This window comes from Terrapene carolina, unplaced genomic scaffold (genome assembly GCF_002925995.2).
Source record: "Terrapene carolina triunguis isolate 2854851 unplaced genomic scaffold, T_m_triunguis-2.0 Scaffold191, whole genome shotgun sequence".
Lineage (NCBI taxonomy): Eukaryota > Metazoa > Chordata > Testudines > Emydidae > Terrapene > Terrapene triunguis.
Window position 1 is genome coordinate 1115284 of NW_020664542.1, and position 21823 is coordinate 1137106.

The window sequence follows — 21823 nt, forward strand, 5'->3', positions numbered from 1 at the left end:
CCTAGAGCTGTTCAGACCCCCACGCGGGAGCATGCACCCAACAAGAACGCAGGCCTGGCTTTCCTGGGCAAAGGCTGGGCTGTGGCAGGGCATGGAGTGGGGGGGAAAAGGTGAGTTGGAGAGGAGGGGACGCTGTGCTGGAAGATGGACGGGTGCAGCAGGGCTGGGGGGAATGAGGGAGATGGGACCCAATCTGGTGGGAGAGGAGTCAGAGGGCCCCCCTTGTGCAGGATGCATCAACATTTATTCCCCCCCCTGGAACTGAAAGAAGATAGCCAGGTGTCAATGGGTGAATCCCCTCCCCAAGCTGTCAGACAGCACCTGGGCTCTTGGCGGGAGGTGAGAAGCAGGGGCCCCTGGCCTGACACAGCCCACGCTATGCTCCCCAGCACCTAGGGGCAGGGAGCAGACATGCGCAGGATCCAGGTCTCTACAGCCCTGAGAGACAGATGGCCATCAGTGGCTACCAGAGCACAGCGAGGACCACCAAGGTTCCTGCCTGGTTAGGACCCCTGTGCTCTGCAGCCCGTGGGCTCTCACCCCCCGGCAGGGAAACACCTGCTAGTGCTTAGCACGAGGGATAAAGCCACCTGTAGCATGGGGACTGGGTCTAGCTCAGGTTCAGCCAGGGGGGTTGCTTTTAACATGGACCCCGAGTCCCTTGAGAAGCCCCCTCCGAGCACCACCAGGCAGAATACAAATGACAAAGTGTTTAATAAAACCAAATCTGTGCCAGCGAGCGAGGGGGCCACGAGGGTTCGCACCAGCCGGGGGACGGAGCCTCAGACAGGCCCGGAAGCGCAGCTCCAATGGGGAGAGGCTCCCTGGGTCACTGGGACGGATGCAGCAGAGCTGAGGCAGCGGCACGAGACCCTGCTGCCTGCTTCTCTCTGGGACAAGCCGCTAGGTCCCCCCTGGCTCCGAAGCCAGGATCTTCTTGACATAGTTCTGGACGTTGACGTGCAGCTGAGGGGCCGTGGCCGAGAAAGTCTCCACGGCCAGCGCTCGGGCGGACTCGGAGCCGCTCCACATGGCACGGTAGATGGGGACGGTGTATTTCTGCTTCCCCTGCAAGGCACAAATTGCAAAGGCCACGAGGAGGTTAGGATCTAGAAGACACGACTGGAGCCATGAATTACAGAGCTCTGCACAGGGGCCACTCTGTCACTAAGGCTGGAGAACAGTTTCCCATAGAACCTCTGCGTTAACACGCCCACTGCTCCCTGAGACAGTCCCCCTTCCAGCGGGCATCCCTCAGGCTTGGCCTCAGCCGAAAACGCTGCACGCAGACAGCGTTAGCCAAATCCAAGTGTGTAACGTCCGGAAAGCATACACATAGGTGTGCAAACACACCTGGGTGTGCTCATGCAGAACCAACTTTCCCCATGTAACAGAAACTCTAACCCACCCTCTTTTAGAAGTGGGCAACAGAGAAAATGGCAAGATTACAAGAGCAAGTGATCTGGACAGTCCTCATTCAGGCCAGGCGCCTTTGCAAGGCTTGCAAACAGGTTAGAAGAGTGAGAGCAGATAGAGAGGGCAGCACCTGTTTGTACAAGAACCTACAGCCCCCTCTCTCAGGCAGGTCCTAAACCCCATGAAATTCTCTGGGCCTCTCAGCCCTTCCCACACTTATAAAAACACCTGGTTGCACATAAGCACTGGAGTCAGGAAAATGCAGTTACGGTTCCAATGGCACTCGTCCATGCTGCATATACACCCCACCGCCTATTGCTGCTCTCTCTTCTTCAATGTGCTCTCTAATAGATGCCTGTTTCTGGCCTCAATTCAGCAAAGAAATTAAGCATGTGCCGAGCTTTAAGCACGTGCTTAAATCCCACTGACTGCAAAGGGCTTTAGGGAAGTGCTTGTGGCCTTAAATGTACGCCGAAAACCAAAGAGAATGTGCAACAGGGCTCCGGGTGGAACACGGCGTTCCCTGTAACGCTGCCTGCGGTGCTAAAGCAGGGCTTAGTCTTTGGTTGCCGCACTCCCAGCCCCACGGAGCTGGCAATGGCATTACCCACAAACCTGGCTGTGGAGGAAGTCCTTGACTTTGCCAAACTCGGGCTCGTGGTTGTTCTTGAGGACAATCTGGCACCAGCGGAGGCGCAGCTCGGCGTTCTGCGCTTTGGAGATCTTCGGGTACGTCTCACTCAGCTTCGCCACGTTCGCTGGGAAGTGAACAGCAGGCGTGTCAGCCCAGCCAGACTCAGACACGTGGAAACGAGCATCATTAGCGCTTACTTGGGTACGGTCAGCAAGAACCAGCTGAAAACGCCACTGGCGGCAACTTAGCAAAGCTGCACATACGTAGTCCAGGCACCATGTGCCTTCAAAGAGATGGCGGCAGTTTTACTTGCACATGCCCACGGCACACAGAGTCAGGACATGTCACTAATGAGTCATTGGACAGAGAGATTTCCTCCACACCCCAGACCAGAGACGCGAGCCTTGCAGCCAGCGGGCCTGGTGTAATCATCGCTAAGCCAAAGCAAGAGGCACTCAGCAGGTTACATCAGGCATTCAGACTCAGCACCCGGGGGGGGGAAAGGGTTCACACGCAAAGGAGGCAGTGAGTGCATGCACTTTACGCCCGGCTCTGGCAGCCAGAGGGACCAGAGCTCTGGAGAGATGGAGACCACTACACAGCAGTGAACGCAGGGTGCTTGCTTGGGCGTGAAGTTCTGCTATCCTGACTTGCAATCAGTCATTTCTCTCTTTGATCCTAGGCAGGCGGCAAGGCCCCAACACACAGCCCTGCTCTTCCCTCCCCACTCGGTTACTGGAGAGACGGAGGCTTCCCCCCCAAAAGCAAAACGAAAGCCCAGCCACTGGACTCCCATCGTGGGACAGTTCGGCTGAACGGGCGCTTGGCGCATGCACCCCTGGCTGCAGCGAGGTTGGAGGCATGTTGCCTGGCGCACGTCTCCCCACCTAGCTGACTGTACCGGAAGTTGCTGCCTCTACACCGCGGTAGGGTTTGCATTAAGGCTTCACTGCTTTACAGAGCCCACCGGTTGTACCCAACTTATGCCCTGCCCAGGGGAGGTTACTGGTCCTTACTGTCTGGCAAAGGGGATTTCTGCAAGATCTTATCAAGGAAGAAGATGAGCTGGTAGGTTTTCCAGGCAGAGACGTCCACAGCTTTGATCGCCTCCATGTTCAAACTGCTGGCTGCCCAGAGCTCTGCCAGCTCCTCCGCTGGCTTCATGAGCGTCTCTCCCGGCGAAAGGTCAGGCAGGTAAGGGGGCCAGCCGGGCGTGTTCAGCCACCGATCAAACTCAAAGCCTGCAGCGGAGAAGAGGATTGAAGAAGCTGGGTCACATTCTCTGGACTCACCACTGAAGCCACATCCCAGAATAAGCATGCTCAGAGCAGGCAGGAGCTGCAGTGGAGCCGGATTCTGCCGCATGCCAGTGTGCCCAAGCGGTCACACAGAGCAATAGCAAAAGCAGGAGAAGCTGAGAATGGAGAGATTGGTTTCTAAGCTCCATCCCCTTAATAAACTGCATCATGGGAGCTCCACAGTTGTCGTCTCTCATTGACTCAACTGTGCTGAGCTTACAAGTGATTGTGTTCACAGCCTGGGATCTGAGTGTCAAGCTGGGTTCTCTCCATCTAATGCATCATCCCATGTAACAGGTTCTATCCTCTGTCACCTGCGCATTCCCATTGCTTTCAGGGGGATCTGCCACAGGCATTACTGAAACCCTAGTTAGTTATTAGTTCTGTGGATGATGTCTTATTACCCCAGTTCTACTCGGAAGGGCGAGGGGGAGGAGGACAGGGAGCATGTGGACTTATCCCTGGAATCAGCCCTCTGTGGGGAAAGCTGAGGCAGTGCATTAGCATCTGGCAAATAAATGCAAGAGTACACAGCAATTAGCATGTAAATAAACAGAGTAACAGACTGACTGGTAGGGCCAGAGCAGCAGGGCTCAACTTTAAGGAGAGGGAAAAGTAATAACGGTCCTGTCCTTAGCTCCGCCCACAACCCATCAATGGGCATCTGAGTTAACATTCCATTGAGATGAAGGGGCAGCTCGCATGTTGGATTGATTGTTTCAGGCTCTCTGCAAACTCAGGCTAGCATTTCTGCTTTGGCTACACGCCATTTCCATTTTGAAGGTTTCTTTGGCACCATGGGTTTGTAGCCAGCTATGCTGCTAAAGATATAGGGGTTTACGCTAAATAAGGTATAGGTGTGGATTAAGGCACTAAGGCAAAAGCCTACACGTTTCAAGCCTGTAAAGACAATAGGCCATTGGCCCTAGCTAAAGATGGGACATAAGTAACCCAAAATGACCCTATATCACAAGACGTCACATGATAGAGTGGTGTTATAAATATGTAGGTAACCACAAGATGCCAGTTTATACCAGCCTTAGATATTTTAAGTTAGGAACATCTGCAGATGTCCAATCACAAGAATGCCATGGTAACTAATTGTTGTACACGCTAATAAGCTTGAGGGAAAAGTCCCAGTAACCTATGGGCGAAGGGCACCCCAACATTAGTAGGGTGAGGGAATACAGATAAGGAAAAGGGGCTGAAATCCATAGCTAGAGATACAGCTACAGGCGCTAGATAAGAAACTAACTTTTTTTAAAAATAAAAGTGAAGCTGAGACTCTGGAGAAGGCGGGGGCAGCCTCAGGCAGTGCTGGGTCACCGACCTGGCCCAATTCGAGCCCTGGAGAAGGGGCAATCGGAACAAGCTGCAGTTGCTGGTTACTACTGAGTCCCGTACAAAGGTTTCTCTCTGGTTTTGGTGAGTCCCCGGCACTTGGGACAAGGAGGCTGCGGCTCCTAAGTGCCTGGAAGGAGATCTGAGACTCGACAGCAATACTGACCTGGAATGGTGGCCACGCCTTTCTTCTTCAGCTCCGGGAAGTACTCCAGAAAGAACTCCAGGGCATCGTCGGCCATGATGCTCTGGAACTTGAACTGGTTCACGTAGGCCTGCGGGGGCAGTGTGCTCATACTTACGCTCCACGCAGGCAGGACCAGCGCAGACCCACAGGGCTTAAGTCAAACTACTTTAAACAATTCTGTTTCCACTTCCAGTTGTTAATTGGATCCCCAGCCTCTCTCCCCCTCACGTTTAGCCAATTCCTGCCCATTCTGACGGCCCTGGCGTACACAGGCATGAGGGAAGCTCTGCGACAGGGTTCTCTGATCTCCACATCCTAACCTTGGCCAATTCCTTTTGTTTCATGGGGCGAAGGCAGAGGTGAAAGTAAGCCGGTATGGTCCGGTCCGGCGTACCGGCAAGAGCAGGTACGCCGTGCCGGACTGGACCGGCTTCTGCGGCGGTGATTTAAAGGGCCCAGTGCTCCAGTCGCTGCGGGGAGCCCCGGGCCCTTTAAATCGTGAAAGGCCCCGCCTCTTCCGGCTGAGGCCCCGCCTCTTCCGGTTGAGGCCACGCCCCCGCTCAGCACTCCAGCGTGCCAGTAAGTCCTTTAAGTTACTTTCAACCCTGGGTGAAGGTCACCAGCAGCCCCTGTGCTGGGAGCAATGGGGCCAGCTGTTTGGCATGGAAGCCTGCTCCCCCTGACTGCTTGCACATGTGTTGGCAACTACGGCTGAAAGATGCCCGGCTGGTCATCTTGTTCCCCCTCCTCTTCCTTCCAGCCCAGTCTCATGGTTTCTTCCCCACATCCAGTCTTTTCTCAAGTACCTGCCCCCTCCCACCAACCCCCCATATGCTTGGCCACTGGCTCCCAATCTTCTGTTCTGTCCCCTTCGTTCCCTCCTGTATCCCATTCTCTTGCCGAGTTCTTCCCCTCCTCTCTAAATCCTACTCACCATCCCTAGAGTGCTTCCCAGACATCAGCTCACCAGGCCCCTAAGCCCCATGTGCGGGGATGGCCTTTTATCCACATTGTACAGGGGGAAACAAGACATGACACAGGAGCTGGAATTAGAATACAGCCGCCCTATACTCTCTGCCCTGCACTGCCCCCATACTTAGCCCACAAGAACATGCTTCCCCATGCCCTGAGTGGCCTTTGAGACCATGCCTCTTGGCACATTATGATTGGCTCAGGAAAATGCAATTCAGTGACATGTCTAAAGAATAGCTTCTGATTGGCACAGCCAAGAGGTGTGGCTTGTCCAAGGCTGACTGTCCTGGAATTACTGACATTTGACTAGTGGCAGTCTCAGGCTTCTCTCTGCCACTTGGTCAGTGACCCAGGCTTTCTCCTCCTCCTGTTTTAAAACTTTCTCTGCAGCTTCTCACTCTCTTTCTGTAACCAGCTGACAGGTTTTTGCTTTTCTTGGCTGTTCTACAGCTTCTATCTCACTTTGTGTCTTGTTTACCCCCCATTTTCTCTAAAACCGTATGTTCTATTACTAATATTTAATGCCTTTATTTAACATGTCTTACAATTATTTTTCTCTAAAAATATCTGACATTCAGACTATTTCAAAATAACCTAAACTCATACAAATATTTTTCTCCTAAAAGAAAAAATTGTCTTAACACTTTATTCTTGTTTACTAAACTTTATGCAAAAGGGCCTTAATGTGTGTAAAGCCTATTTTGTTCTAAAGAGACTTCTCTTTTTTTCCCCTCTAACCTTAAAACTTTTAAAATGTTTCTAAATGTGAAACACAAGCAATCCTAATACTCCCCCTAAACTTTTTTAAAAAAAATTGAAATGGCTGCCACAGCAAAAGTGTACGTGTCCAAAAATGACACTGCAGGGCAGGACACAAAGCAAAGAGAGAGCCTAGAAACCTGTCAAAATCATAAGGTGATAGAGCTATAGAGCCCTTTACTACTGAGGCCAGAGGCTGCACTGACTGCTCAGGAGAGGTGCTGACTCAGCTGCCCAGTGGCACTAGTCCCATTGCTGGAGGCCCGTGCTGCACAAGGCCTGGGTTTTCATTCTCTGAATAGAGCTACCAGCTGAAGCTCTCATTCAGTTTTCCAGATATATTCCAGGCTAGTGTGTGGATCTGGAGGGATGAGAGCATCTAACGCAGGGAAAAGTCCCAGACTTGAGACCCTCCTGCTCCAGACTGCTCAGCTTTAAGCACCCACAACTTCAAACGGTACTAAAGGAATTTTCTTCAAGCTTGGCTTGCTTTGTACATCTCCTCAAGATCTAATCAACCCACACTTAACAAGTGCTGCTTACGGTATAAGCTAGTACAATGTGGGGAAGGTATGAAGAGACTCCGTAAGTCAAGGCATTAAAGTCTAAACTGGCCTTCAGTCTTAACTATGTTTCCTCACTTCAAGCGCTTGGGTTCTCAAACTGAACATTAATGCTAGGTTTTCAGCTTGCAATTCTGATCTGTTCAAGGCTTCGGGTACCCCAGGAGAGTCCCAGCCCGAGGCAGAAGGGACAGCTTTGGTCTTCGGGATGGTGGCATTATTTGCAAGCTCAGAAAGTACCAAGAACCTGCGATGCTGTCACTTATGTACCAACAGGCAGGAAAGAAACCTAGCTAACAAACATGCTAGAGGGAGGGAGTTTCCCTGCCTCCAGGCCCTGTGCATCCCTGCACACAGAGCTCCCCAGGCAGAAGCCAGTGAACCCACACCCCGTACCTGCAAGAAAGCATCAAACTTGCTCTGGTCTCCCACGAGGTGCGCCAGGTAGGACACGAAGCAGTAGCCCTTCTCATAGGGGGTCTCATTGTACGTGTCATCAGGATTAACGCCTAGTGGGTCAAAGACATGACAGGGGCCTGAGCTTTACGAAATAAACCACCATTTAAAACAAACTGTTCCAATTGCCTTAGATTCCCATTTTTCAACCCCAGAAGCTGCCCCCCCACCTGCACCTCCAACATGAAGCACAAAAGGGCAGTGGACTCTGGCTCCTCCACCCAGCACCACCCTGGCTCAGATCCCAGGGAATGCTATGCACAGTGGACTTTCCCCCTGCTCATCCACTGCCTCTCACCCAGCCACATTCCTCCTAGAGACCAGCCACCTTCTTTGCTCTAGCGATGCCATCCAAGAGGACACAGAAATTTACTCAGTCACATGTGATTACGGAGAAAGCTGAGGATGCAGCCAGACTGCTATTATAAATGTGCTTTTCAGGCCTTTCCAGAAACCTCTTCTTGGCCTGGAGACTGGCAGATCACTCTCAAGCCAGCTGAGATTTTTTTTGGGGGGTGGGGGTGGGCAAAGTTTGAAGGAAATTGATCACACTGGTTCTCAGAACAGAATAAAAATTCACCCTTATTTCAAATGTTAACAAGAGCATCTTGTTTATCTGGAACTCTGAAGTGGTTGAGCTCCAAAACCTCAGGCTTTGTGGACACTCAACGTTTTCATGATGCTTTAACTTCATGAAAACTAGCACACCGCCATGCAAAGGGAAGGTAAAAATACTGAGGTTGTTTTGCTAACTGCATGTTCTTCTAGCAACAGCTGCCTGTCATCAAACACACTGTCATTTAGTGCTACAAATGTCAGGGCTACTCAAAGCTTTTATCTAAAACAAGAGTAAAGGGATAGCATACAAACCCATGTTTAAGGCACCCGTATAAGAGTGGCCTGATTTTCAGAATCGCTGAGCGCCCACAGCTCTGACGGACGTCAATGGGAGCTGAGGGTTTTCAGGGCCTTCAGAAAACCCAGGGCACTTCTTGCGGTGCCTAACCTGAGGCATCCACTGTGTAAGTTCTGGCCCATCTATAGCCCGTTCCTTTAAACCTGCCTTCAGTAAATAAACTAACTACTAATGCTTGGGACTTTGATCATACCTACGGTACTCTATAAATAACACTGTTACTAATAAGTAGCCTTCATGTTAAACAGTAGTAAGATGATTGGACTATACCAATGCATGTCTGATAGCCGCACTGTACACAATCCATATGCAGCTTTATGGTCTATTCTCAACACACCCTAATTATTGCAATCCTCAAGCATTATTACTGTAGATGCAGTTTTATTCCAAGCCATTACTGAGTTCAACGCACTGGCAATAAGGATATCGCTGACGGCCCCAGAGATCTGTACCCCCCGCCAGGTACTCTGCAGTGGGAGATTGGAGATAGAACAGACCTTGCTCGATTTTCACCCTGAGCTTGTTTAGAGGGTGATCTTCTCCCGTGTTGTCCATGTGCTGGCGCAGCAGGGCCCTTCCCGTGGCTGCTTCAAGGCAGGTGTAAGCAGCACCTGATGAGAAGAAGACAGGGACTTGGCGTTGAGACACTGCACTTTCCCATCAGAGCCGGGGAGGAAGGCAAACTGCCCTCTAAGGTTCCTTTGGGGCTACCCCTACTTCAAGGGCCAGTAACAGGGCAAAACAGTCACTGCTCCTGGAGCAGAAGCGTAGCTAGTTCAGAGAGAGACTAGAGGAAGGAGAAGAAATCAATGCAGGAAGGGGGTGTACCATGGCTTTTCGGGGCACAGCTCATGTGCTGCCTGCCAGGGTCAAGCAACCTTACAAACTAGAGGAGTTCTGCCCTGCCCACCTTGTGCTTTGGAGTGAAGACCCAGGCGCGAGTCCTTCACAGAGAATCTCTTGAGAGCCCCGGCCTTCCCAAGACTCAGCCACAAGCCAGCCTCCCCCACCGGTTTGAAAACGACTTTTAAAAGTCACCGGACAACTACACCGAAATGCTGACCTGTAGAACCTACCGACGTGTGTTTTACTGAGGGCACGGACAGAGTAAACTGAGCAGAAAGAATTTTCTTATGCTTCAAACAAAGCATTCTGAAACAAAAGTTTGGAAAAGCGAGTTTGCCCCCATCACTAGTTAAGTTTACAGCTGCCACCTGACGGAATTATGGAAACATCTTAAGTTAGAAGGTCTAATCTCTTCCAATGTGACCAGGAAAAAGTGTGTTTGTGCCAAAGTGGTTTAGGTCTTTTGATGCATAAATAAAAATACCATCTAGCTCGTAAGTAGCTAATTTCCACGGCATTTGAGCTAAGCAGGTGTTAACTAAAGACTCTTAAAGAATCTGAATAAAAATCACACCCCATCTCAGCCAGGTTTTACTTCCTTCATGCCTGGCTATCCCCCACCATGCTCCAGCAGCCCACAGAAGACAAGACTGGCATTTCTAATCTATAAAAAGGTAGAAAAAGCCTCTTTAAAAAAAAGCAACAGACAGTCCAACCCCTTTCCTCGCCCAGTCACCCTACACGACCCTATTGCATCTCAGATATTTTAGGAGCTGGTGCAGATTCCCAGATGCTGCCAGGAAAGGTGTTAAGCTACAGAACGTAGGCCCGACCCAGCCCTCCGATCTGTGCAGCTGGACCCGGATATCGGCACTGAGCACTAGTGACATCAATGGGTCTCCAGCCAGGGCACGGTTCTGCCTGCAGAGGTTGGATGGCAGGACTGGGTCCTTGAGCAGAAGCCAGGGGCTGGGCCCTCACCATAGACGACGGTGGAGATCCTCCTCTGCGCGTACATGGTGAAGCCCTCGTTCAGCCAGAACTCGCCCCAGTTGGCGTTGGTGACCAGATTGCCAAACCAGCTGTGGGAGATCTCGTGGATGACGACGTCCACCAGGGAGCGATCTCCAGCCAACAGGCAGGGGGTCACGAAGGTGATGCAGGGGTTCTCCATCCCGCCGAAGGGGAAAGAGGGCGGCATGAAGAGAACGTCATATCTGGGGAAGGCAGGCAGAGCGGTCAGTAAGGAACCGCCTCCCCCCCCCACCCCCGCCAGGAGAGCGCCCAGGTGACTCTCCCTCCCCAGCCGTAACATGTGAAGACCGAGCGAGGCACCTGAAGGAACCAAAGTCGTCCAGAGCACCCCAGTGCCTTCCAACCAGGTGAGCCATACCTGCCCCAAACATATGGTCCAAAGAGCTTCTCCCCCACTGCCAGGAACTCTTCGATCACACCATCATACTCCTTCTTGGCTGCCTCAATCAGACAGGGCTCAGCCCACACACGACTCCTAGGGAGAGCGAAGACACAATCCTGACTGCAACAAACATGGGGCAGACTGAGCCTTGTCCTTATCAAGCGTGACGCATGGTAACTCGGTTAGGAGAGCCGGTCTGATTCGAACCTGTGTGGAAGGCTGGCACCCTAAACCCAGCCTTGGAACCGGCTCAGCCTCACTCCTCCTTCTCAGCCCCCAACGTCTGCACATTTCTGCCTGCTCAGTTCCACGCCTACTGCTGCTGTTCGTGACCCTTTTCTGCAGGGAGATCTACAACTTGGCAAATGGACTCTATACAACACGCTGCTGAATACACAAGGGAAAGGAAAAGCCTAACGCGAGGAAACATGTTCCCTCCAAGCTGTCCACAATCAGAGTCTTGGAAGCACATGGCTTCTAGATGGAAGCGTGACATTCAAGTTGACGAGGCTCCTGGGTCTGAAGCTTGGAGTCTTCGTGCTGTTATGAGAAATGGTTATTGGGGGAGGTCTAAGTTGGATATTAGGAAACACTATTTCACTAGGAGGGTGGTGAAGCACTGGAATGGGTTACCTAGGGAGATGGTGGAATCTCCATCCTTACTGGTTTTTAAGATCCGGCTTGACAAAGCCCTGGCTGGGATGATTTAGTTGGGGTTGGTCCTGCTTTGAGCAGGGGGTTGGACTAGATGACCTCCTGAGGTCCCTTCTAACCCTGATCTTCTATGATTCTTTCCTTCAGAAGCCTTAGACAATGCGCTCTGACGCCGGTGATTTACAGCAGCTTGCTTTCTAACTTCTAGAATTCATAAGGCTTCCTGCAGCCTCCACATTGTCCACAGGTCTTTAGCCACCTAGGATGGACGTGATGCATGGTAGGGAGAGGATGGAAAAAAATCAAAGCTACGTTTTAAAGACATTTCACTTGCTGTCAAGCTCCTCAAAGCCCCAGGGGACTCAATCCCCCAATAACCAGAACAGCTCTGTCCTCGTCTCCCTGCCCACTACCTCCTCCAGGACATTAATAGATGTAACAATCCCCACCCCGAAGCTCCAGAGCCGCACGAACTCGCCCTATTCCAAGGCCTTGTCCTTGCCCACAAGTTGTCCAGCTTTCTCTATATTGATCTAGCTACATCGGTACAATCTCCCCTCGTGTGGGCACAATCATACCAATGTTAAGTGTTTATCCTGGGGTAGCTTATTCCCGTACGGGAAGGGAAATAAGCTATATCTGTATAAATGTCAGTAAAATCATGCCCTAACCAACAGAGTTATTTCTGATGAAGTGGGACTGTTCTTACTGTTTCCTCTGAATACTGTGTGGGTACCTCAGTTTCCCCTATGCATTTTTTAAGTCTCTAGGTGCTGGGATAAAGGCCAGTGTGCATAAATCACTGACACTCTGTCTTCCTGGCAACTAATGGCCAGGCCCTTCCCCCTGCAAGGAGATGCTAAAGGTGTGGGAGAACAAAGAGGTCAGGTGACCTCCTGGCCCAGGAAAGGAACTCAGCAGAGAAGGAGGGACTGGAGGTCGTTTCAGTTTGGAGCTGGCTGGGGACTAGGAGTGAGGGCAGACGGGGGTGTCTGGCTCGCGTAGGGTGACCAGACGTCCCGATTTTATCGGGACTGTCCCGATATTTCCTTGTTTGTCCCGCGTCCCGACCAATGTTAGGTCGGGACACTGGACAAACAAGCAAATACTCCGGAGCCCGTAAGTGCTCGTGCCCCCGCCGCCCCGACTCCGCCCTCTCCTTCCCCCATTGGCTCCCTCCCCGAATCCCCGCCTCTTCCCCAGGCTCACCATTCCTCCTTCCTTCACAAGCGCTGGAGGGAGGCCCCGGAGACGCAGGGGAAGCAGGGGGCCAGAGTGAGTGAGAGTCCGGCCTGGCCCCGAGTGCAGGCAGGACTCAGTCAGGCGGTAGGGAGAGTAGGAGCAGCGGGACTCGGGAGCAGCTGCTGCTGCAGCTCCCACTGCCGCGGGGGGAAGCAGCCAAGCATGTGGGCGCTCGGCGGCTGCGGCTCTGGCGCCCGGGGCGTGAACCCCCCGAGCCTGGGCCTGCTGCGGGGACCCAGCAGTGCGCACGCTGCGCCCAGCCCCTGGCCAGTTGTGTCTGGGCTGCTGCCCAGCTGGTGCTATCCCGGAGCGGCCCCAGGGCGGAGGCATCGGCAGCCCCGTTCGTTCCCCTGCAGGACCCGAGCGGGACGGGGGGGCTGGGGCCTGCTGCCCCCACTCCGGGGCCGCTGCGGGATTGCACCAGCTGGGCAGCAGCCCAGACGCGACTGGCCAGGGGCTGGGCGCAGCGTGCGCGCTGCTGGGTCCCCGCAGCAGGCCCGGGCTCGGGGGGTTCGGGCCCGGGCGCCAGAGCCGCAGCCGCCAAGCTTGGCCATCGGCCGCTTCCTCCCCCCGCGACAGTGGGAGCTGCAGCAGCGGCTGCTCCCGAGTCCCGCTGCTCAGGGGGGGAGAACAGCCGCCGCCTGGCCCCGCAGGCCACCCCCCTACTCTCCCTACCGCCCGACTGAGTCCTGCCTGCACTCGGGGCCAGGCCGGACTCTCACTCACCCCGGCCCCGCGCTTCCCCTGCGTCTCCCATGCCTCCCTCCAGCGCTTGTGGAGGAATGGGGGGGGGGGTGGTTTTTTGTTTTTGTTTTTGTTTTGCCCTGCCCCCTCCCGCCACGCCCCCCGCGTCCCGATATTTGACTTGGGTGATCTGGTCACCCTAGGCTCGCGGGACCCCAGGATGGATCCGGCTGAGGGGTCCGGTTCTTTGTACCTACAAGCTCTGTTTTAGACCGAGTTCCTGTCATCTAATAAACCTCTGTTTTACTGGCTGGCCAAGAGTCACGTCTGACTGCGAAGTGGGGGTGTGTGCAGGACCTCTGGCTTCCCCAAGACCCCGGCTGGGCGGACTCGCTGTGGGAAGCGCACGGAGGGGCATATGCTGAGACCCAGGAGGTGAAGCCGTGTAGGCTTCTTGCCCTGAAGACAGTCTGCTCAGAGGGAGAGGAGGCTCCCCAAAGTCCTGACTGGCTTTGTGGGGAGCAGCTCCAGAGCATCGCCCGGGAACTCCGTAACAGTTACACCATCACAAAATCTGAGCAGAAACCAGCCTTAGGGGAAAGCCTTTCCTGTAACCACTTATCTCAGCCACCGCACCCTCTGGTCATTTGTTTTCCCAGCCTAACAAAGGACCTTTTGGAAAAGGCACACAAGTTATCATTTTGATCTACGCTGCCACTGACTCATAGGGCTCCGATGGGGACAGTGGCATGGCTGCTGGTTTGACTGTATCAGGTTACCCTTATCCCAGTGTATTGTTCAAATCTTTGTTTACGCTCCTTTGCCTGGGAATCCAGGTTAGACTCACCAGCCTAGCCACCAGCATCGCCAATGGCTTTGGGTTTTTTAAGAAGGAGACACGCACACACACACCCATTAGCACCTCTCTTTTCTCAGTGAGTAGCCAAAGTCTGGGGATTTGTAACAGAGCTTTGTCAAAGCTTAAGCTAGGGATAGCTAGTGGTTTGAGCATTGGCCTGCTAAACCCAGGGTTGGGAGTTCAATCCTTGAGGGGGCCATTTAGGGATCTGGGGCAAAAAAATTGGATGATTTAGTTGGGGATTGGTCCTGCTTTGAGCAGGGGTTGGACTAGATCACCTCATAAGGTGCCGTCCAACCCTGGTATTCTATGATTCTTTCCTTCAGAAGCCTTAGACAATGCAGTCGGACGCCGGTGATTTAAAGCAGCTTGCTTTCTAACTTCCTTGCGTGTTAAGGATACCTTCCCAAATTTCATTTGAAAAATGCCTGACTAGGCCCGGCCCCCATCACTCCCTACACAACGATACACAAAGAGTCATCTTCTCCAGTCTGCTGTCCTTAATGTCCCTCTCCTCTGCACGCCTGCATGGTCTAGTGGCTACTATCTCCGCATGGAGGAGGGGAATTTGGAGGATGGAGAGTGGCCATTTGCTACAAAAAAAAGTTAAGACATTTCGCTGAGTGTGTAGAACTGGGAAGTTTTAACAGTTAATGGACTTTAAACCAAAGAAGAATAAAGGTCTGGCCATAAACGAGGCTAATGAGACGTTTACTGCAGATGTTGTTAATTTAATCTTTAGTCCTTAATAACAAGGATCAAGCAAGTTGAGGTCACACTCAATGATCTTTTCTGGCCCTAAAAGATCCATGAATCTATGAATTAAAGGAGCTGAAAAAAAATGGGGGACTTATTCCCCTTAAGCAGGAGTGGCCAGACTCCTGTGTGCCAGGACCCAATAGTAAATATGTTTTAAGAGCCCTCTGCATAGGTGACTTTGGGAAACACATTCAAAGCAAGGTACAGAGCTGGACAACAAGAGTGCAATTCTGCAGCACCACTTTGAAGCTGCATTCCCCTCTGCCCAGAAAGGGGGGGGGGGGGAAACTTGCCCAGGACAAGGAATGAGAGGTGATCCGTAACCAGATAATCTGGGCCGTACTAAAAGCCACAGATGCACTACTCAGACAGGAGGGGTATAATTTGCTACTGTCCTTTGATTTTAGGGGTTATGTAATCTCCTGCTGAGCATGAGAATTGATAACCCGCTAATGACTGGCAGAGCTGCGAGCAAGTTTTAGATGACTGGGTTGGTTTTGACCCAGATTTATAGTAACAAAGAACCCATGGTTAATTCTATTCCCACGCAAGACCCCCTGGGCTCACGAGTGGCTGGCAGGACAGAACACAGACTTGCTGCAAGACAGATAGTGTGGAAAAGGCAGCTCTCAGGGGAACACCACAGCACATGGGAGCCTAGAGTGGCGAGTTTTACCCAGTGTTCACGTGAAGAGTTGAGCTGGGGGAAGAGCTCCCCTCAAACAAGGGAATGGATAGTAGATATGCTCGTTAGGGAAGCAAACCCTTCAGACCTAAGCTACAACCAAGGCAACAGGCTGTGTTATAACTGAATGCATGATCCCCCTCCTGTGAATAAGAGGGCAGCCTCTTACCGAGGTCCGACTTCAGCAGAAACTATGTCGCCGACAGCCAAGGCGATCAGGTAGGACGGGATCGGCTGGGACATCTTGAAGGTGAACGTGTTGTCCTTCTCCTGCTTCTCCCAGGTGGTGGCACTCATGACAGCTGTGAAGCCTTCAGGGACCTAGCAACAGAGACACCTGTAAACAGCCTCCATCGGGGAGGGGGGTCACACTGCACACATTAGGGCTGGATCTGAGCTATCCTGACTGCTCTGTGACCATGATGAGCATTCCCAGAGTCAAGCTCCCGCCAACAATGCTCCTACCACCTGGATCTCAAACCCCACCACCCCCTTCAAGGCAGGGGAAAGCATTCAGGCTTCTCCTGACAGACAGGGGGAGGTGAAGGCGGTGGCTCCCTTAGTATCACCACCACAAAGGGGGATAATTTACAGAACTCCGAACACGAGGGTCCAGAGAACCTATCCAGCTCCACACACAGCGCAAGCTTTACCACGTTGAGCCGCTGTGCTATCACATAGACATATCCTGACCCATTTTAACGTGCCCATTCATAACAGTCCGCCCTTCCCCACCCAAAATCCTGAGTGTAACATACCCTGGGGGGAAAGGGCACAGCCCAGGGCTTTTGTGCTTTTATTTACTTTTCAGGCCACTTTTAAAACACACCCTTCTCCCTTGAATCCTCTGTGGGTTTGTTTCATCCCCAGTAATCTTATCACTGTCTCCTCTACCTGTGCTGCTGTCCTGTCTCCTGTGTTATATCGTAAGCCTGTCAGAGCAGAGACTCTCTTGTGCGGTTTTGTGAAGTGCCTCATGCACTTGCAGTGCTGCATAAGACCCTACATAAATAAGATTTGTTGCTCCAATTTCCACTTAGGTGGGTGCCATGCAGGCAGGCGATAACTGAGCAGCAGGCAGAGAAGCACCTGCCTTGCAGTGAGCTGCATTTAAATGTGTGATCAAAGTTCTTCTCCATCCCTTCTGTATGTAACTAAGTGTGGCAGTGATCAAAAGTGAACTCAGAGTGATGGACCCAGCAGCAGCCATAGCCGCTGGCCTCCTGGTGTGTGCTGAATGCAGTATTTCAGGCTGAGAAGTTAACCTCTATCCTGATATATTAGCAATGCTGGCTGAGTTATTGGAAACCATCACTTTACATCCCAAGTTAACCTCTCAGCTACCACCTTTCAGTAACAAAGACGCGAGAATCACAGACTGGTTAAACGTGTGAGAGTATTAGAATCACACTCCAGGTACTGATAATACTGCATTACCACTGCCAAGTGCAACACAAGCCAGCTAGCTCCAGGTCGGGCAAAGACGAGGAGGAAGTATCACAGTTTTTCAACCGCGAAGGGATGTGTCTGTAACAAAAACAACTCCAGAACTGAAACAAAAAATAGCCTTGAAGATTGCACAAGTTTTTATGGCTGTCGCATTCCCTTTTCTGTTATTGAACATCCAACTTTTCCAGCAAGCTAGCTAAGGCCAGGCTACAAAGCACCCAGTCAAAAGCAGGCAGCAGGTGAACTCTTACCCAGTTACTGATGCTGGCTTGAAGGTGGAAGCACACAGCGAATTGCATGGAGAAGCAGTTACATTAATACAAGCTGGATGGAGTAATGTGCACAGTGATAGCAAACTGGGTGCAGATAGGGAAAACTGTGGTTATGTACAAAAACAACAAGGAATCTGGTGGCACCTTAAAGACTAACAGATTTATTTGGGCATAAGCTTTCGTGGGTAAAAACCTCACTTCTTCGGATGCACAGAGTAAAAGTTACAGATGCAGGCATTATATACTGACACATGGAGAGCAAGGAGTTACTTCACAAGTGGAGAACCAGTGTTGACAGGGCCAATTCAATCAGGGTGGATGTAGTCCACTCCCAATAATAGATGAGGAGGTGTCAATTCCAGGAGAGGAAAAGCTGCTTCTGTAATGAGCCAGCCACTCCCAGTCCCTATTCAAGCCCAGATTAATGGTGTTAAAGTTGCAAATGAATTTTAGTTCTGCTGTTTCTCTTTGAAGTCTGTTTCTGAAGTTTTTTTGTTCAATGATAGTGACTTTTAAATCTGTAATAGAATGACCAGGGAGATTGAAGTGTTCACTTACTGGCTTATGTATGTTAGCATTCCTGATGTCCGATTTGTGTCCATTTATTCTTTTGTGGAGGGACTGTCCGGTTTGGCCAATGTACAGGGAAGAGGGGCATTGCTGGCACATGATGGCATATATAACATTAGTGGATGTGCAGGTGAATGAGCCCTTGATGGTGTGGCTGATGTAGTTGGGTCCTCTGATGGTGTCGCCAGAGTAGATATGGGGACAGAGTAGGCAACGAGGTTTGCTACAGGGATTTGTTCCTGGGTTGGTGTTTCTGTGGTGTGGTGTGGTGTGTAGTTGCTGGTGAGTATTTGCTTCAGGTTGGGCGGTTGTCTGTAAGCAAGGACTGGCCTGCCTCCCAAGGTCTTAGAGTGAAGGATCATTTTCCAGGATAGGTTGTAGATCTTGGATAGTGCGCTGGAGAGGTTTTAGCTGGGGGCTGTATGTGATGGCCAGTGGTGTTCTGTTATTGTCCTTGTTGGGCCTGTCCTGTAGTGGGTGATTTCTGGGTACCCATCTTGCTCTGTCAATCTGTTTCCTCACTTCCCCAGGTGGGTATTGTAGTTTTACTAATGCTTGATAAAGATCTTGTAGGTGTTTGTCTCTGTCTGAGGGGTTGGAGCAAATTCGGTTGTATCTTAGGGCTTGGCTGTAGACAATGGATCGTGTGATGTGTCTTGGATGGAAACTGGAGGCATGTAGGTACGTATCACGCATGTGGTTATGTATCAGCAGTTCACACTGGAAGCAATGAGAAAACTGGAAAGTACTGTACTATACTGGCAAGAGACGCCAAGGCATTTACAAATGAATGGTACGGCTGTGTTGTTAAGAGCTGCCTGACAATGAGAAAAAGATGCAAAATACAAGAAGTGATTTGGAACAAGATGATGAAGCCTTGGTTACGTATGGATGTGTAGGACATTGGCTAAATCCATTTGGACAAGACCTTAAACCATATGCTTTGATGACACATGTTGCAGATTTACAAAAGTACTTTCATAATCACCTGGTTAAAAGAATGCCAAGGATCTGTAAAACCCCAAGTCCCCGGGGACGTACAATGGAAGAGTCAACCAACATGGATGGAAACATATGTTAAAAATCGGTCACATCTCAGGATTGCGAGCGATCTTGATGCAGAACTTGAAGACCGAGTCATCAGTATAATTAATAATTAAGAGATTTACCGAGAAGCAAAGAACTTGATCAGTCAGTTGAACCCAGCTGCTGTGGCACTTGACACATTCCAAAGGGACACTTTAAGAACTGATGTTGCATGTGAAATATGGTGGCTCTACTGATAAATGAAGATTTGTACTTCTGCTTTGTGTGGTGCACAAAGAGATTTCAGGAGGCACTTACTCATGTACACACTGGCCAACCTTCTTCATCCAAAACATGCAGAGAAGAAATTGTCAGCTGAAAAAAAAAATTTGCAAGGCAGTGGTTGCTCAGCAAAAATCCCAAGTTTCTGCCATATTTACTTATATTTAAAGTAAAAATTCCTTATCCAAAAATCAATATTTTCAGATGTTGTCAAGGAAAAAGTTTCCTCTAACAGGGTGGAAAAAATCTAAAGAAGGCTGATATCCCATCTGACCTCATAGAACTGGTGGGGCAATTGCATCAGTGTCCTGCAAGTTCAACAAGCATAGAACAAATTTTTTCCAGCTTCGGATACATCCATTCAGAACTGAGGAATAGGCTCAGTCGATCCACTGCATCAAAGTTGGTCTTCTGCGACAGACTGCGGCATGACGAAATGGACCAGGACTGGTAATCCGCAATTCTCAATGCTTCTGATTGCTTAATGCTTCGAGCCTACTCTGCATTACTGTTGTTCTCATATCATTGAATGTTTTTGACTTTTGTTTGTATGACAGTGAAAACTGAAATATGTATAACTTCATTGAGAAAATACCAAACCAAAATATACAGAGCCATCCCAACATCCAGTATTATAATTACTTATATTAGTATTCGTACAACCCTGAATTCATCTCCAAACCTACTGCCCATTGGAACCACAATTTGAATATGTAATATGTGGCGTGCATTAATGAAACGGTTTCTAAAATAACGAGTTCTTCCCAGGGTAGTAAAAAACATCATTTTACCAGGTAAAAACCACTTCTGGTAAATATCATACCATCCCTGCCCCTCTACCACACTCCATTCTGGCTCCTCCCTGGATACAGGACACTGCCCTGCTATTCCAAGACTTCTGTGAGATCGGCCCTGGGTACCAGAGAGAACCATCTCTCTCACTACAATCACGACCACCCGTAACAGCTATGCCCCACAGGAACCATGCATAGGCTTCAGCACACACAAAAATCGGCACTTTGAGTTCACTTTCTCTCAATAACGCACATGAACAAAGCTCAAAATCCCCTATAAACCAATCAAGCTACTTCTCTATGTGCTGGGAGGAAGCCAGCTTGTTGTTTCTATTTTGTAAGTATTTGGAAGGCGCTCGTCCTATCACGAAGGGCCAGTGAGAGATTTGTTAACACTACCTTAACTGCATCTGCCAATACAGATTTTGGATCGAGTACCTCTGTGTAAAAGATTCAGCACCCTCCCCTCTTTAAGATGTAAGAGCTTGCAATACGCTGACTCCAAACCTGCTCCCACCCAGAGGTGCTCTAGCAAAACCAAGGAAGACCAGACTTGACATGCTGGTTATTTCTAATGTTAAAGAGAAAAAACACTGCCTCCGCCCCCAGAAAAGACACCTTCCCCACCCCCACCCCAAAAAACCCTTTCAGGCCCTTCTTTATTCATCATTTAAAAAGCAAGAGAGACTCAAAGCACAATCGTTTTATTCAAGTGTCCTTTGCAGGTCACTTTTAAGGAGGGATCTGAAGGTAACTGTTATGCTTGGCAAACAAGGAGCAGGAACAGCACATGCTGGGAGCAGCATGACATGACAGAGTCCACCTGGAGGACTCTGACCAATGGGCTCTGCATGAGGATCAGGGCCTTTCGGCTGTCCTGAATCTCAGACATAGGTGACAAATGGTCACAGCACTCCCAAAGCTCTGTTTTAATAAGGTGAGCTGTCTGAAGAGACAGCTTACTAAGATTTCTCCTTCCAATGCCTAGAAACGGATGCCCTCTTGATAAATGAATTTTCTATCCTAAATACAGTTTGCACAAATGATCCAATTCGCACACTTTTGCCTTTCCTGCTTACCTTTATAGTGGCTGAATATGTACTTTTAACTGCAGGGGTGTCAAAGCCAGGGAAAAAACTTCTATTGAGGACAGCCTGGCCTTGTGTGTACATATAAGGCTTCTGCTTCCCTGCCGTCTGCTCTGGAGTGAGCCAACAAACCTGATGAGAGATGAGAGACAGCTTCATGTGAGGGATGGGAGACTTTACCTGGATTTTTGCAGAACAGGTGCTTTTTATTGCTGGAGTGTGAAAAGGACCTGTTGAGCACAGGAAAGCCAGAGGTATAAAGGAAAGGCTTCTCCTTCTGGGCTGTTTGGAAAGAGTCCAGCCAGGACATCTGGAGCAGCAGGCATAACAAGGAGACGGAAGTCAGTAAAAATCAAACAAGAGTAAGTTAGACTCGCTCGTTCTACCAGCATCACTACAGCCATATAATTATACTCCATTTTCCTGTGTAGCCAAACCCCACTAAGTAGTTTAAGACAGCTGTAAATTGATCAAGCTCTCCCCGGGATGTACAGCCCACACCCAGGCCTTTGTCTCCACTAGAAAGGGTTTGGCAACACAAATATACATATTTAGCCACACTGGCAAACTGCCCTAGTGGTGAGACAGCTCATACCAGCAAGAGTTCTTTTGTTGGTTTAACTTCTCCCAGTTCCTGAAATGAAACGAGCTATA

The 21823-nt window shown here is 50.4% G+C and overlaps 1 protein-coding gene across 1 annotated transcript; it reads right to left on the reverse strand.

Moving 5' to 3' along the window:
• Positions 1 to 695: 695 nt before the first annotated feature.
• RNPEP (arginyl aminopeptidase) lies at positions 696 to 21343 on the reverse strand. The gene is made up of 10 exons (XM_026654346.2): positions 21161 to 21343; positions 15858 to 16009; positions 10782 to 10898; positions 10370 to 10605; positions 9040 to 9153; positions 7567 to 7679; positions 4856 to 4964; positions 3067 to 3291; positions 2032 to 2174; positions 696 to 1068 (listed from the first exon to the last, which is right to left on the reverse strand). The coding sequence occupies exons 1-10, from the start codon at positions 21326 to 21328 to the stop codon at positions 904 to 906; spliced, it is 1542 nt and encodes a 513-aa protein (XP_026510131.1). The 5' UTR covers positions 21329 to 21343; the 3' UTR covers positions 696 to 903.
• Positions 21344 to 21823: the final 480 nt, after the last annotated feature.